The sequence below is a fragment of the Poecilia reticulata genome, chromosome 8 (assembly GCF_904066995.2).
Source record: "Poecilia reticulata chromosome 8, P_reticulata-male-v2, whole genome shotgun sequence".
NCBI lineage: Eukaryota > Metazoa > Chordata > Actinopteri > Cyprinodontiformes > Poeciliidae > Poecilia > Poecilia reticulata.
Window position 1 is genome coordinate 511,257 of NC_088837.1, and position 14,444 is coordinate 525,700.

At 39.3% G+C, this 14,444-nt stretch overlaps 1 protein-coding gene across 4 annotated transcripts in view; it reads right to left on the reverse strand.

Annotated features, from left to right (window-relative positions):
• Positions 1-14,444, reverse strand: part of LOC103468221 (PRA1 family protein 2-like) — a 63,502-nt gene that overhangs the window by 2,165 nt on the left and 46,893 nt on the right. For all 4 annotated transcript variants that reach the window (XR_014088453.1, XR_014088452.1, XM_081609558.1 and 1 more), the window contains 3 exons: positions 2,137-2,241; positions 1,848-1,998; positions 1,070-1,645 (listed from right to left, as the gene is read on the reverse strand). Coding sequence is in view for 2 of the 4 variants with exons in the window: in XM_081609558.1 (XP_081465684.1) it covers positions 1,070-1,645; positions 1,848-1,998; positions 2,137-2,241 (832 nt within the window). In the remaining 2 variants the exon portion in view is untranslated. The remainder of the gene's footprint in view (positions 1-1,069; positions 1,646-1,847; positions 1,999-2,136; positions 2,242-14,444) is intronic.

Here is a 14,444-nt window from a genome sequence, read left to right on the forward strand (position 1 = left end):
TTTGATCTTTTTGAGTTTACACTTTACATATGGTCTATATTATTTATTTATTTTTGGTCTGATGGTCAACAGGCAGGACCGCAGCTCGTCAAGGTAGGATAGATGGACGGGTCAGTATTTCATTACGACACTCTTTACTGGATGTGTTATATGAACTATGCAGTGCTAGCTTGTCTGGATAGTGGAACGTTAAGCAAAATTTAACACTGTTTGAGAATAATCTTCACTGATGCCCAACATTTAGATCAGTTTAAAAATATAAGGCCACAGAATTTATGTGGTTCAATGGGACAACATGGTGAGGACAGGAAACCATGGAAACAGCAAGAAAAAAACAACAGGAGAGAGGAGAGAAATATCAAGAGTTCAGCCAGCAGCACACACTGCAGCAGCGGCTCAAACTCCCAGGTGTCTGGTAGAGGACGAACAGACTCAGTGTGGGGAGCAGGGGTTAGTCAAAGTAGAGGTTTACTGTATAAATACTTTACGTGTACCTAGGTGTGTCTCTAAAATTCATGTAAAAATGTGGAAATGTAAAGTATGGCCAACAGAAAATGATCAGAGACAACCAAAGACTCCACAGCTCCACTAAAGGAAGCTGAGGTTTTAGTCCAGGTGAAATCTGATTGGTTTCTGACACCAGTCAGTTTGACCCATGACCTTTAGGTATCTGCTGGAAAGCTGATGCTGAAGTGAGAATTTAGCTTGATCAAGCCAAGTCTTCATCCAATTCAGGAAAAACATTGACATCACAAGGAAATATAAGTGTTTAGAATGGCCTAGCAAAAGTAAAGCTGACATGTAATCTGTGGGGTCGCATGGAGAATAAAGTTTCTCACAATCTTCTACATGTTAGGAACTTTTGCGAAGTACCAAATTAAATAATCAGTTGCTAGAAAGCCAAGATGCTTCAAAACGTATTGGTGTCACGGATCTTTCTGGGTTATTGCACTTTTCTGACAGAATTATTTATTTTAGCTGGATGGCAAAAAACAAATGTGACATTATTTCAAAATGATTTATTAATAATTCTGCTCCTAAAGCCAGTGGACTCTTTATAGTGAAATACCTCCCAGTCTGCTGGGCTGCTCCTGATCTTCCATCCGGTTACCTCTCCCTCCAGCCCCCTGATGGACTCCCTCACAGTGTAGCTGCTCTTCCTCTTTAGATCTGGCTTCCAGCTCAGGACTGAATCCTTCCTCCAGTTGTCCATCCAACAACTGAATGTCTTCCAAAATGTTCAAATCCTCCAACAGGTCACTGATGTGGCCAGGAAAACCGTCTGCACCTTCCTCAGCCAACACAAAGGAACTGGACGATGTTTGTCCAAAGTCCTGGTCCAGATCATTCCCTCCGGACGCTTGGCTGACAATAGGAGTTTTCCGGTCATATGAAGGAGAGTCTGAGCTGAAGGGAGAAATGTCTTGAGTGAACAGGTTCATGCTGAAGACTACCACGTTATCTCCGCCAGGATTTTCATCCAGCAGGTCAGTGTAGTTTGAAGGAATTGTCCAGGACTCCATCCTGGAGTTCTCCAAAGTGAAACCTGTGTTGATCACTGAACCATCCTCATCCAGCTCATCACTGGGAGTCAATGGAAGCAGAACTGGCTCCTGTTGCAGCTGATTAGCAGTCCCAAACAGATCTAAAAACAAACAGGAAGTTTTAGGAAGAAAAGTTATCTTTGAATAATAATAAAAAGCTGTATTTGAATTCATGATATATTTTAAATCTCTGCTCCTTTTGTATTTTTTAGTTTTCAGCTAATGAACAATTTGATCCACTTTCATCTGAAACAATCAGAATTCAATCCAAAGTTGAGTTTTCCTTTGCCCCGTGAAGCTCACCCTGCTGCCAGTAGGTCCCTGTGAGAGGCTCTGACCCGGGACGGGTGCTGGAACATGGGGGCGGAGCTTCAGACCCATCACCTGGTGCAGTCGCAGGTGTTCTTGAGTCAGGGCTGTGGTTTGAACAGGTCATCATTTCAACATCTATGATCTGCAGATAAAAGATTACAGTTTCATCTCATTTCATCTGTATCTAATATGCTTTCAGAGATTTCATGCCTTGTATATTTTAATTATTATTTTTTTGTCCATCACATGCATTTGCATCCCTTCTAACTCTATTTGTTACCTCAGGCTCCAGGATGTCCATTAGATCCTGCCACTGGAGTTCCAGGTCGAGGCCCAGTGGCTGATTTTCATCAGAGGATTCATCACTTCTGTCAACATTAGTTCTCTAAAGAACAGCAGAGGAGTGATGAGTGTCAGAACATCTGGGGCAGGCCTAGAAGGGGACAGAGGTGTCCAGAGAGTGGACACCTCTGACATTACACTGTCATAACCATAATATAACACCTGTTATGAACATGAATGGGTCTTTCTAAATGTTTACAACTGTTATCATGAAGGGAAATTATGTAAATAATGCAGAGTTGTACTAAAAGTTTCATTTGAGTCCATTAAAATTGTCAACTTGGCATTATTCAGTAAATAATGACTCTTTTAATGCAACGTTCCATTAAAACTTGCATGAAATGTCTATTAAAAGTGTCAACTTTGTGTTAAAAGTGTAATTATTTACTTCATGACAATAATTATGAACATTTATGAACGTTCCTTAATGTTCATGACAGGTTTTATGTCATGTCAGTCATGCACACTCCTTCAAATAAAGTGTTACCAAAGTACCATATATATATATAAAAAAAATTTAAAATTCCCTTCTCACCCTCCGCGGGTGGTCTGTTTCATCCTCTGAGCTCGGGTCCTCTACCAGAGGCCTGGGAGCTTGAGGGTTCTGCGCAGTATCTTGGCTGTGCCTAGAACTGCACATTTCTGGACTGAGATGTCTGATGTTGTTCCTGGGATCTGTTTGAGCCACTGCTCCAGTTTGGGGGTGACTGCCCCGAGGGCCCCGATGACCACAGTCACCACTGTGGTCTTCACCTTCCAGGTCTTTTCCAGTTCCTCCCTGAGGCCCTGGTATTTCTCCAATTTCTCATGCTCCTTTTTCCTGATGTTGTAGTCACTTGGTATTGCTACATCCACCACAACGGCTTTCCTCTGTTCTTTATCCACCACCACAATGTCCGGTTGGTGTATATATATATATATATATATATATATATATATATATATATATATATATATATATATATATATATATATATATATATATATATATATATATATGGCAAAAATCAGTAAGGCCCAACAGATCATAAATCTGTTGGGCCTTACTGTGACTCAGACAACATACTGCCTGAAAGAACACATTTAAAATAGAAAAAGAAAGAAAGAAAAGATATGCAGTTCAAGATTAAACCATTTTTCAAGATTAAATATTAAAGATTAAATAATAAAGATTTTTTTATTTCACATATCCAGTCTGAAAAAAATGGTTGAAGTTTAAAAACTATTTTTCTGATGAACAGCTCTGGCAGATTAGGATGGACTGTGACGGAGGTCGTCCTGCTATTGGTTGGCTGTTTGTTGTGATCATGTGTAGAAGCAATAAACAAGGTGGATTGCAAAACTGGGACATATAAGTACGAGTCAGGATATGATGATCAGGTTTCAAAACAAGACAGACAGTCACGAGGTTGACTGTACAGCACCTGATATTTAATACACAAGGGGGATTTCAAAACACTGCTGTACACACTTTCATTTAAAGGAGCACCGCACTCATAGATCTGTATGCTGCAGCTGACTTTCACAAAGTAATCTGACACTGAGAGTCAGCTGCAGCTTTTAATCCCATGCAGCCTCCATAGCAGAAGAGGTTGTTGCCTTCTAGTTTCTCCATCACTGGTGTTGGTTTTTGTGTTCTAACATTGACAATCTGAAGTTTGAAGTCCTGTTTGCTTTCCACGGTTCGGACAATCAGGAGTTGTCCTGCTCAACAGAGCAACTTTTAGTGATGTGAGCTGTACCTTCCTACTGTCCTTTTTGTCCCAGTACGTTTGTTTACCAAATCTTTCTGAGATAAAAAGTCTATTTTTTGGCAGATTGTTCATTTGTTTGTACAATGATAATTTGCATTTAGACATTTATCTATGTCTAGTTAACTGTACCCAGAGAGAACCCACACCTGAAGCAGAAAGAAGCCAGGGTGGGATTGGAACCCAGGACCAGAATGCTGCAGTGCTTCGTGGATGAACATGTCTGAAGGATTTCTAGGTTAGGAAGCCCACATGAAGCAGAAATATGAAGCCAGAGGTCAGAGGTCAAGGCCACATTACATGATTTTCAGGCTGAAATATGCTGGTACAAAAACAGTCAGTCTCTCCAGTGAGACGTTCGGAGCTGTAAAACCCAAAGCTCTAAAAGGATGGACTCCTTTTTAAGGATTCTGCCCTTTTAAAGAAATGTGTGCCAGTTGAACTATATAGACAACGTTGATTGGTTTATAAGCCTGGCTGTTTAGTCAGGTTTATAAATGTAGTAGTTTGTAGTAAACACTGTAGATGAAACTCACAGAATGCAGCCTAAGTACTGTTTTCTCTTCTAAGTAACTCTAGAGGACAGTTTTCTTTTTAGCGTTTTTACAAATTAGACAACTCAGCATGATGTGGCAGGAAAACGGTACAGCACTCAAACAGAAACATCAGGCACGTGCAGAGGGGGGGCTAGGGGTGCTTGAGCACCTGCCCCTTTTGCTCCTTGCTCCCAAGTGCCCTTTTGGTTAATTTATTATTTATCTTTTTTGGCATTATTATTATTCTTATTCTTATTATTATTATTATTATTTTCTGACACATAATAACATGTACTAAAATTATATATATATTTTTGTTGGGGTTTTTTTTGTACAACATAATAAGCCGGTCACCTTTGACCTGTTGCCCGTGACGCATGACGCAGTTGCCTCTCGCGCAGTGAGATAAAGCGGCTAACTGCGATGCTCAACGTAGTGAACATTCCAGATTACAGAACAGCTTTTGGTAAATAAATAAAAAACGTGAATAAAGTGGAGTAGACTTGCTACTTGTCAGATGACGGAAATCGTTGAACGTATCGTTTCTGCTTCAGCACGGAGTCGCGGTTTAAGCAGAGAGGTAATGAAATACAACAGACACTGACAGGCCTCTGCCTTTCTCTGAAGAACTACTGAGCGGGAGGAGACAGCCAGGTGAGGAGAAACTGTTCTTATCTATCGATACAGTATTTTTATCATACAGACATTAGGCTGTTGTTGATGTGCTATTAGCTAACTGCTAGCTAACGACTTTGCTAGCAAAACAAGATAACTAAAAAGCTTTTCCCTTTATCGCTAATGATATCAGTCATTCTTCAGTATCGCTTATGCAATACGGGGCACATCGCCCGTCCAAAACCGATCATCTCCATAATGGATATATGTCCGATCTTCTAATTTCCTTTGCTGCATAATGTACATTTCATTTATTCTAGCGTTAGGTAAATGTATCTTGAAGGAGAATAACACTGAAACTAGAAAATTCCTGCAGAAATTTTAAAGGGGCATGCCAAAGTGTGCCCGTCGGCTTTGACGCAGCGTTATGATGCTAAAAATTAGCATTAATGCTAAAGAAAGCTGCAACGTAGCCAATAACCTGTGGAGAGGCAGAAGCATGTTGACTTGTACCATTCATTATGTTAAAATTGATGCATAAGCTAAAATTAGCCAATATGCTAATGTTAGCTTAAATGCTGGCAGTAGCATGTGGAGCAAAAGGACCATGTTGTTTTAATTTTACTACTCCATTCAGTATACTAAACATGTCTAATTAATGAGAAAATTAGCTAATAGCTAACTTTAGGTAAAAGTGCTAGTGCACTAGTCAAAGACAGTGAAATGCTAACTTTTGTACAAATGCTAATGAACTGCCTTGCTGCGCAAGGCAGTTCACTATCCTGAGAAGTAAATAACATAAAAAAAGCTAATATTATTGCACCGCCTACGGCGGTGCACTAACACGTGAGGAATATGCAGACTTTTATTTTGAAACTTTCAGTTAGCTTCTTTTTAACTACCACACCAATTCAATGTGTAACAGTAGTTTGTTTAAACCAGTCACATAAAGCACAAATGAGGAAATACCTGATGTGAAAAATGTCAAGGCTTTTATTTTGAAATTTTCAGTAAGCTTCACTTTTGTTACACATTGGATTAATGGCCACATTATTCCAACGTGTAACAGTCCAGCTATATAATGCCCAAAACAGCAAGTAGGTCTAAATGCCAGCTCATCCCTATGTGCTATTTGAGAGTAGTTCTGAACTTCATTCATTGTAATTCTAAAGAGCAGCTCAACTATCGTGTGAGTGAGACACAAAGAGAGAAACAGATTCTAACTGTTTGAAGCACTTAATTTATCTGAACAAAGCAGTCCAAACATCTCCTTCCTATTCAGGATCTTTTAGAGTGATCCGAAAACCGTGTGAAGCATATAGTCAAGGGGGCTCAAATGCTAATGTTTGTGCTAATGCTAATGCACTGCCTTGCTGCGCAAGGCAGTTCACTATCCTGAGAAATAAATAACATAAAAAAGCTAATATTATTGCACCGCCTACGGCGGTGCACTAACACGAGAGAAATATGAAGACTTTTATTTTGAAACTTTCAGTAAGCTTAATTTTTGTTTCACATTGGATTTATGGCCATGTTAATCCAATGTGTAACAGTCCAGCTATATAAGGTTTAAAAAAACTACATATTATTGCACCGCCTTCGGCGGTGCACTGACGTAAGAGGAGTATGCAGGCTTTTATTTTGAAAGTATCCGTAAGCTTCATTTTAATGACCACGCTAATTCAATGTGCAACTCTGGTTTGTTTAAACCAGTCCCATAAAGCCCAAAAAACCAATAACCTGATGTGAAAAATGTCAGGGCTTTTATTTTGAAATTTTCAGTAAGCTTCATTTTAAATAGACACACTAATCCAATGTGTAACAGTGGTTTGGTTAATCCACCAATATAATGCCCAAAACAGCAAGTAGCTCTACATTCCAGCTCAGCCCTCCTCTGTAATAACTGAATGATCCGCCATGTTGTAGTTCTGACCTTCTGCTCTGCCCTCTGTATTAAGGTGTTCCACCATGTTTAGAACTACAGAGACCTTGTAGGCCAAACCAGCAGTTGCCATAGCGATCAAGCCTCTGCCAACTGCTGTGTGTGTGTGAGAGACACTTCATGCAACTTTGAGAACACCCAGTCACTTTTAATGAAAAAAGCAGTCTGTACGACCCCTTCCAGTTCAGGAACCGTTATGCCGATCAGAAAACCGTTTGAAGCGTATGAGAGGGCTACTTGTCGTCTCTGATAGTCCTGTGATTCATATCTGTAGGTCATTCACAGTAATTGCAGTGATGAGAGAAATATGGTGTGTGCAGAGCTCAGTAATTTTTCAAAAACCTATATTAAACACTGAGGGGGAGCGTCAGTTGGTCATGTCCCGTCACTTTACTCTGAAGCACCTGGACAGAAAACCGTAAACCCTAGAGAAATTTCGAAAACATTTTACCGGAGCAGACATGCGGTGCTATTTCCTGACCAACTTTCATACCAATAGCACAAGTTTTGCGGCCATGAGAGCGATTTCAAAATTATTTTTGGGTCAAAATTCCACCCTGTTTCTCACTCTAAAAAAGCGGCAGTTGGTTTCAGTTATACTCTAGGTTTCGGCAGTTGGAAATTTCGCTCGTTTTTCGCTTTTTACGTCGCCGTTGTAACTCCGATCCCCAATAAAAGTAATAGCTCCAATGCCGGGATCGAGCCACACGTTTTGATACCACTTTTGTGGGTGGGCACGCAGCGGTACGAGCCGCATTAACGGTAACGGAAGAAAAATAAATAACTATAACTAGAAAATTCCTGCAGAAATTTTAAAGGGGCATGCCAAAGTGTGCCCGTCGGCTTTCAGCCAGTGTTTTTATGCTAAAAATTAGCATTAATGCTAAAGAAAGCTGCAACGTAGTCAATTAACTGTGGAGAGGAAGAAGCATGTTGACTAAGCTGTAGTTGTACCATTCATTATGTTAAAATTGATGCATGAGCTAAAATTTGCCAATATGCTAATGTTAGCTTAAATGCTGGCAGTAGCATGTGGAGCAACAGGACCATGTTGTTTTAATTTTACTACTCCATTCAGTACACTAAACATGTCTAATTAATGAGAAAATTAGCTAAAAGCTAACTTTAGGTAAAAATGCTAGTGCACTAGTCAAAGACAGTGAAATGATAACTTTTGTACTAATGCTAATAAACTGCCTTGCTGCGCACTATCACTATCCTGAGAAATAAATAACATAAAAAACACTAATATTATTGCACTGCCTACGGCGGTGCACTAACACGAGAGGAATATGCAGGCTTTTATTTTGAAACTTTCAGTTAGCTTCATTTTAATGACTATGCTAATTCAATGTGCAACTGTGGTTTGTTTAAACCAGTCATGTAAGGCCCAAAAGAACAATTGCTTGATGTAAAAATGGCCAAAGCTTTTATTTTGAAATTTTCAGTAAGCGTCATGATCAATGGCTACACTAATCCAGTCTGTAACAGTAATTTGGTAACACCAGTTTTTAAATCACCAGTAGAGCAATTGCAGTATGTAAAAATGATCAAGGCTTTTATTTTGAAAAATTTATTAAGCTTCATTGTAAATGGCCACACTAATCCAATGTTTAACAGTGGTTGTGTTAAACCACTTAATTAATAGCCCTCTGCTTTAACTGTATGTTTGCCATAGAATGTTTGCTATCTGACCCAGGAGCTGTTGCCATGTTCGGTTGCTATGGTAAATAGGCCACAGGGTGCCAGCTGTAAGAGAGACACACAGGGGGAGACAATTCTATCTGTTTGAGCCAGCCAGTTTCACTAAAACAAGCACACTGAACGACCCCTTCCCATTCAAGATCCGTAAGGCCGATCCGAAAACCGTTTGAAGCGTATGAGAGGGCTATTTGTCGTCTCCCATAGTACCGTGATTCATATCTGTAGGTCATTCACAGTAATTGCACTGATGAGAGAAATATGGTGTGTGCAGAACTCAGTAATTTTTAAATTAAATCTTTTTTTTTTTAAGATTTAATTTAATTTTTTTTGTGATCAATTGTAATTTTCCCTAAATATAAAGTTATTATTTCAAAAATGCATCAGTAGTATTGTTCTTTAGGGGTTATATGATGTAACAATATTTTTTTTACCTGCAGGAGTTGTCTACAGTAGAAGGAGGAACAGGGTCTTAGCTTAAAATGCTCATTTTAAGAAAGACTTAGGTACATATACTAACCAGAGACCAAAGCAAAAATGGGTAAAATGCTTATTTTAAGAATGACTGATGTAAATGTACTAACCTGACAGGAAAAAGTTACTAAAAATTGCTAGAATGCTTATTTTAAATAAGACTGATGTAAACACAAAGTCAGATTTGATGAAAAAAGCAGTCTGAACGACCCCTTCCCCTACAAAATCCGTAAGGCCGATGCAAAAACTGTTTGAAGCGTATGAGATGGCTTTTTGTCTTCCCTGATATTTATTTCTCAGGATATTTATTGATATTTATTTCAGTAAATAATGTTTGTGCTAATGTTAATGAACTGCCTTGCTACGCAAGGCAGTTCACTATCCTGAGCAAAAAAGGTTAAAAAAAGCTGAGTATTATTGCACCGCCTACGGTGGTGCACTGACGTGAGGAATATGCAGACTTTTATTTTGAAACTTTCAGTAAACTTCATTTTAACTACCACACCAAATCATAGTGTTACAGTAGTTTGTTTAAACCAGTCACATAAAGGCCAAAAGAGTAATGACCTGATGTGAAAAATGTCAAGGCTTTAGTTAGGAGTTAGTTAGGCTGCAAAGAAATATACAGGCTTTTATTATAAAATTTTCAGTAAGCTTAATTTTAAATGGCCACACTAATCCAATGTGTAACAGTGGTTGGGTTAAAGCAGTGATATAATGCCCAGAAAACTCTGCCCTGCCTGCAGATATAACATTCTGTTCACCCTCCATCTGTAGTAACTCAAAAACCTATATAAAACACTGGGGATGAAGCGTCAGTTGGTCATGTCCCGTCACTTTGCTCTGAAGCACCTGGACAGAAAACCGTAAGCCCTAGAGAAATTTTGAAAACATTTTACCGGAGCAGACATGCGGTGCTATTTCCTGACCAACTTTCATACCAATAGCACAAGTTTTGCGGCCATGAGAGCGATTTCAAAATTATTTTTGGGTCAAAATTCCACTCTGTTCCTCACTCTAAAAAGCGGCAGTTGGTTTCAGTTACACTCTAGGGTTTCGGCAGTTGGAAATTTCGCTCGTTTTTCGCTTTTTACGTCGCCATCGTAACTCCGATCCCCAATAAAAGTAATAGCTCCCTTCTCGGGTACGAGCCGCACGTTTTGATACCACTTTTGTGGGTGGGCACGCAGCGGTACGAGCCGCATTAACGGTAATGGAAGAAGATGTTATAACTAGAAAATTCCTGCAGAAATTTTAAAGGGGCATGCCAAAGTGTGCCCGTCGGCTTTGACGCAGCGTTATGATGTTAAAAATTAGCATTAATGCTAAAGAAAGCTGCAACGTAGTCAATTAACTGTGGAGAGGAAGAAGCATGTTGACTAAGCTGTAGTTGTACCATTCATTATGTTAAAATTGATGCATGAGCTAAAATTAGCCAATATGCTAATGTTAGCTTAAATGCTGGCAGTAGCATGTGGAGCAACAGGACCATGTTGTTTTAATTTTACTACTCCATTCAGTATACTAAACATGTCTAATTAATGAGAACATTTGCTAAAAGCTAACTTTAGGTAAAAATGCTAGTGCACTAGTCAAAGACAGTGAAATGATAACTTTTGTACTAATGCTAATAAACTGCCTTGCTGCGCAAGGCAGTTCACTATCCTGAGAAATAAATAACATAAAAAACACTAATATTATTGCACTGCCTACGGCGGTGCACTAACAAGAGAGGAATATGCAGGCTTTTATTTTGAAACTTTCAGTTATCTTCATTTTAATGACTATGCTAATTCAATGTGCAACTGTGGTTTGTTTAAACCAGTCATGTAAGGCCCAAAAGAACAATTGCTTGATGTAAAAATGGCCAAAGCTTTTATTTTGAAATTTTCAGTAAGCGTCATGATCAATGGCTACACTAATCCAGTCTGTAACAGTAATTTGGTAACACCAGTTTTTAAATCACCAGTAGAGCAATTGCAGGATGTAAAAATGATCAAGGCTTTTATTTTGAAAAATTTATTAAGCTTCATTGTAAATGGCCACACTAATCCAATGTTTAAGAGTGGGTGTGTTAAACCACTTAAATAGTAGCCCTCTGCTTTAACTGAATGTTTGCCATAGTATTTGTATTCTGACTCAGGAGCTGTTGCCATGTTCGGTTGCTATGGTAAATAGGCCACAGGGTGCCAGCTGTAAGAGAGACACACAGGGGGAGACAATTCTATCTGTTTGAGCCAGCCAGTTTCACTAAAACAAGCACACTGAACGACCCCTTCCCATTCAAGATCCGTAAGGCCAATCTGAAAACCGTTTGAAGCGTATGAGAGGGCTATTTGTCGTCTCCGATAGTACCGTGATTCATATCTGTAGGTCATTCACAGGAATTGCACTGATGAGAGAAATATGGTGTGTGCAGAGCTCAGTAATTTTTAAATTAAATCTTTAAAAAAAAAAAAAAGATTTAATTTAATTTTTTTTGTGATCAATTGTAATTTCCCCTATTATTTCAAAAATGCATCAGTAGTATTGTTCTTTAGGGGTTATATGATGTAACAATATTTTTTTACCTGCAGGAGTTGTCTACAGTAGAAGGAGGAACAGGGTCTTAGCTTAAAATGCTCATTTTAAGAAAGACTTAGGTACATATACTAACCAGAGACCAAAGCAAAAATGGGTAAAATGCTTATTTTAAGAAAGACTGATGTAAATGTACTAACCTGACAGGAAAAAGTTACTAAAAATTGCTAGAATGCTTATTTTAAATAAGACTGATGTAAACACAAAGTCAGATTTGATGAAAAAAGCAGTCTGAACGACCCCTTCCCCTACAAGATCCATAAGGCAGATGCAAAAACTGTTTGAAGCGTATGAGAGGGCTTTTTGTTTTCCCTGATATTTATTTCTCAGGATATTTATTGATATTTATTTCAGTAAACTGCCTTGCTGCGCAAGGCAGTTTACTATCCTGAGAAATAAATAACAAAAAACTTTTATATTATTGCACCGCCTACGGCGGTGCACTAAAATGGCGGGTCAAATGCTAATGTTTGTGCTAATGTTAATGAACTGCCTTGCTGCGCAAGGCAGTTCACTATCCTGAGCGAAAAAAAAAGGTAAAAAAAGCTGAATATTATTGCACCGCCTACGGCGGTGCACTAACGTGAGAGGAATATGCAGAGTTTTATTTTGAAACTTTCAGTAAACTTCATTTTAACTACCACACCAAATCATAGTGTTACAGTAGTTTGTTTAAACCAGTCACATAAAGGCCAAAAGAGTAATGACCTGATGTGAAAAATGTCAAGGCTTTTATTTTGAAACTTTCAGTAAGCTTTATTTAGAATAGCTTTAAAATAGCTTTTTTATTTACAGTGGATTACACACTAATCCAATGTGTAACTGTGGTTTGGTTAATCCACCTCTATAGTGCCCCATACAGCAAGCAGATCTAAGAGCCAGCTCATCACTATGTGCTATTTGAGAGTTCCGCCATGTTGTAGTTCTGACCTTCAGTCATTGTAGTTCTAAAGAGCAGCTCAACTATCGTGTGAGTGAGACACAAAGGGATAAACAGATTCTAACGGTTTGAAGCAGTTAGTTTATCTGAACAAAGCAGTCCAAACATCTCCATCCTATACAGGATCTTTTAGAGTGATCCGAAAACCGTGTGAAGCATGTAGTCAAGGGGGCTCAAATGCTAATGTTTGTGCTAATGTTAATGAACTGCCTTGCTGCGCAAGGCAGTTCACTATCCTGAGAAACAAATAACATAAAAAAGGCTAATATTATTGCACCGCCTTCGGCGGTGCACTAACACTAGAGGAGTAGGCAGACTTTTAATTTGAAACTTTCAGTAAGCTTCATTTTAATGACCACGCTAATTCAATGTGCAACTCTGGTTTGTTTAAACCAGTCCCATAAAGCCCAAAAGACCAATAACCTGATGTGAAAAATGTCAGGGCTTTTATTTTGAAATTTTCAGTAAGCTTCATTTTAAATAGACACACTAATCCATTGTGTAACAGTGGTTTGGTTAATCCACCAATATAATGCCCAAAACAGCAAGTAGCTCTACAGTCCAGCTCAGCCCTCCTCTGTAATAACTGAATGATCCGCCATGTTGTAGTTCTGACCTTCTGCTCTGCCCTCTGTATTAAGGTGTTCCGCCATGTTTAGAACTACAGAGACCTTGTAGGCCAAACCAGCAGTTACCATAGCGATCAAGCCTCTGCCAACTGCTGTGTGTGTGTGAGAGACACTTCATGTAACTTTGAGAACACCCAGTCACTTTTAATGAAAAAAGCAGCCTGAACGACCCTTTCCCGTTCGGGAACCGTTATGCCGATCCAAAATCCGTTTGAAGCATATGAGAGGGCTACTTGTCGTCTCTGATAGTCCCGTGATTCATATCTGTAGGTCATTCACAATAATTGCACTGATGAGAGAAAAATGGTGTGTGGTGAGCTCAGTAATTTTTCAAAAACCTATATTAAACACTGAGGAGGAGCGTCAGTTGGTCATGTCCCATCACTTTGCTCTGAAGCACCTGGACAGAAAACCGTAAGCCCTAGAGAAATTTCGAAAACATTTTACCGGAGCAGACATGCGGTGCTATTTCCTGACCAACTTTCATACCAATAGCACAAGTTTTACGGCCATGAGAGCGATTTCAAAATTATTTTGGGGTCATAATTCCACCCTGTTCCTCACTCTAAAAAGCGGCAGTTGGTTTCAGTTACACTCTAACGTTTCGGCAGTTGGAAATTTCGCTCGTTTTTCACCTTTTACGTCGCCGTCGTAACTCCGATCCCCTATAAAAGTAATAGCTCCCTTCTCGGCATCGAGCCGCACGATTTGATACCACTTTTGTGGGTGGGCACGCAGCGGTACGAGCCGCATTAACGGTGACGGAAGAATAAACCTATAATAAAGAGGCGTTCTATTAGGTGTAGAACAATAGGTGCCTGCCATGCAATGCATGGAGGCAGTACTGACTTGCTTCGCAAGTCAGTACTGCTCTCCTTATGCATTGCTATGGCATGCCCCTAATAATAAACAGACATTCTATTGGGTGTAGAACAATAGGTGCCTGCCATGCAATGCATGGAGGCAGTACTGACTTGCTTCGCAAGTCAGTACTGCTCTCCTTATGCATTGCTATGGCATGCCCCTAACTAGAAAATTCCTGCAGAAATTTTAAAGGGGCATGCCAAAGTGTGCCCGT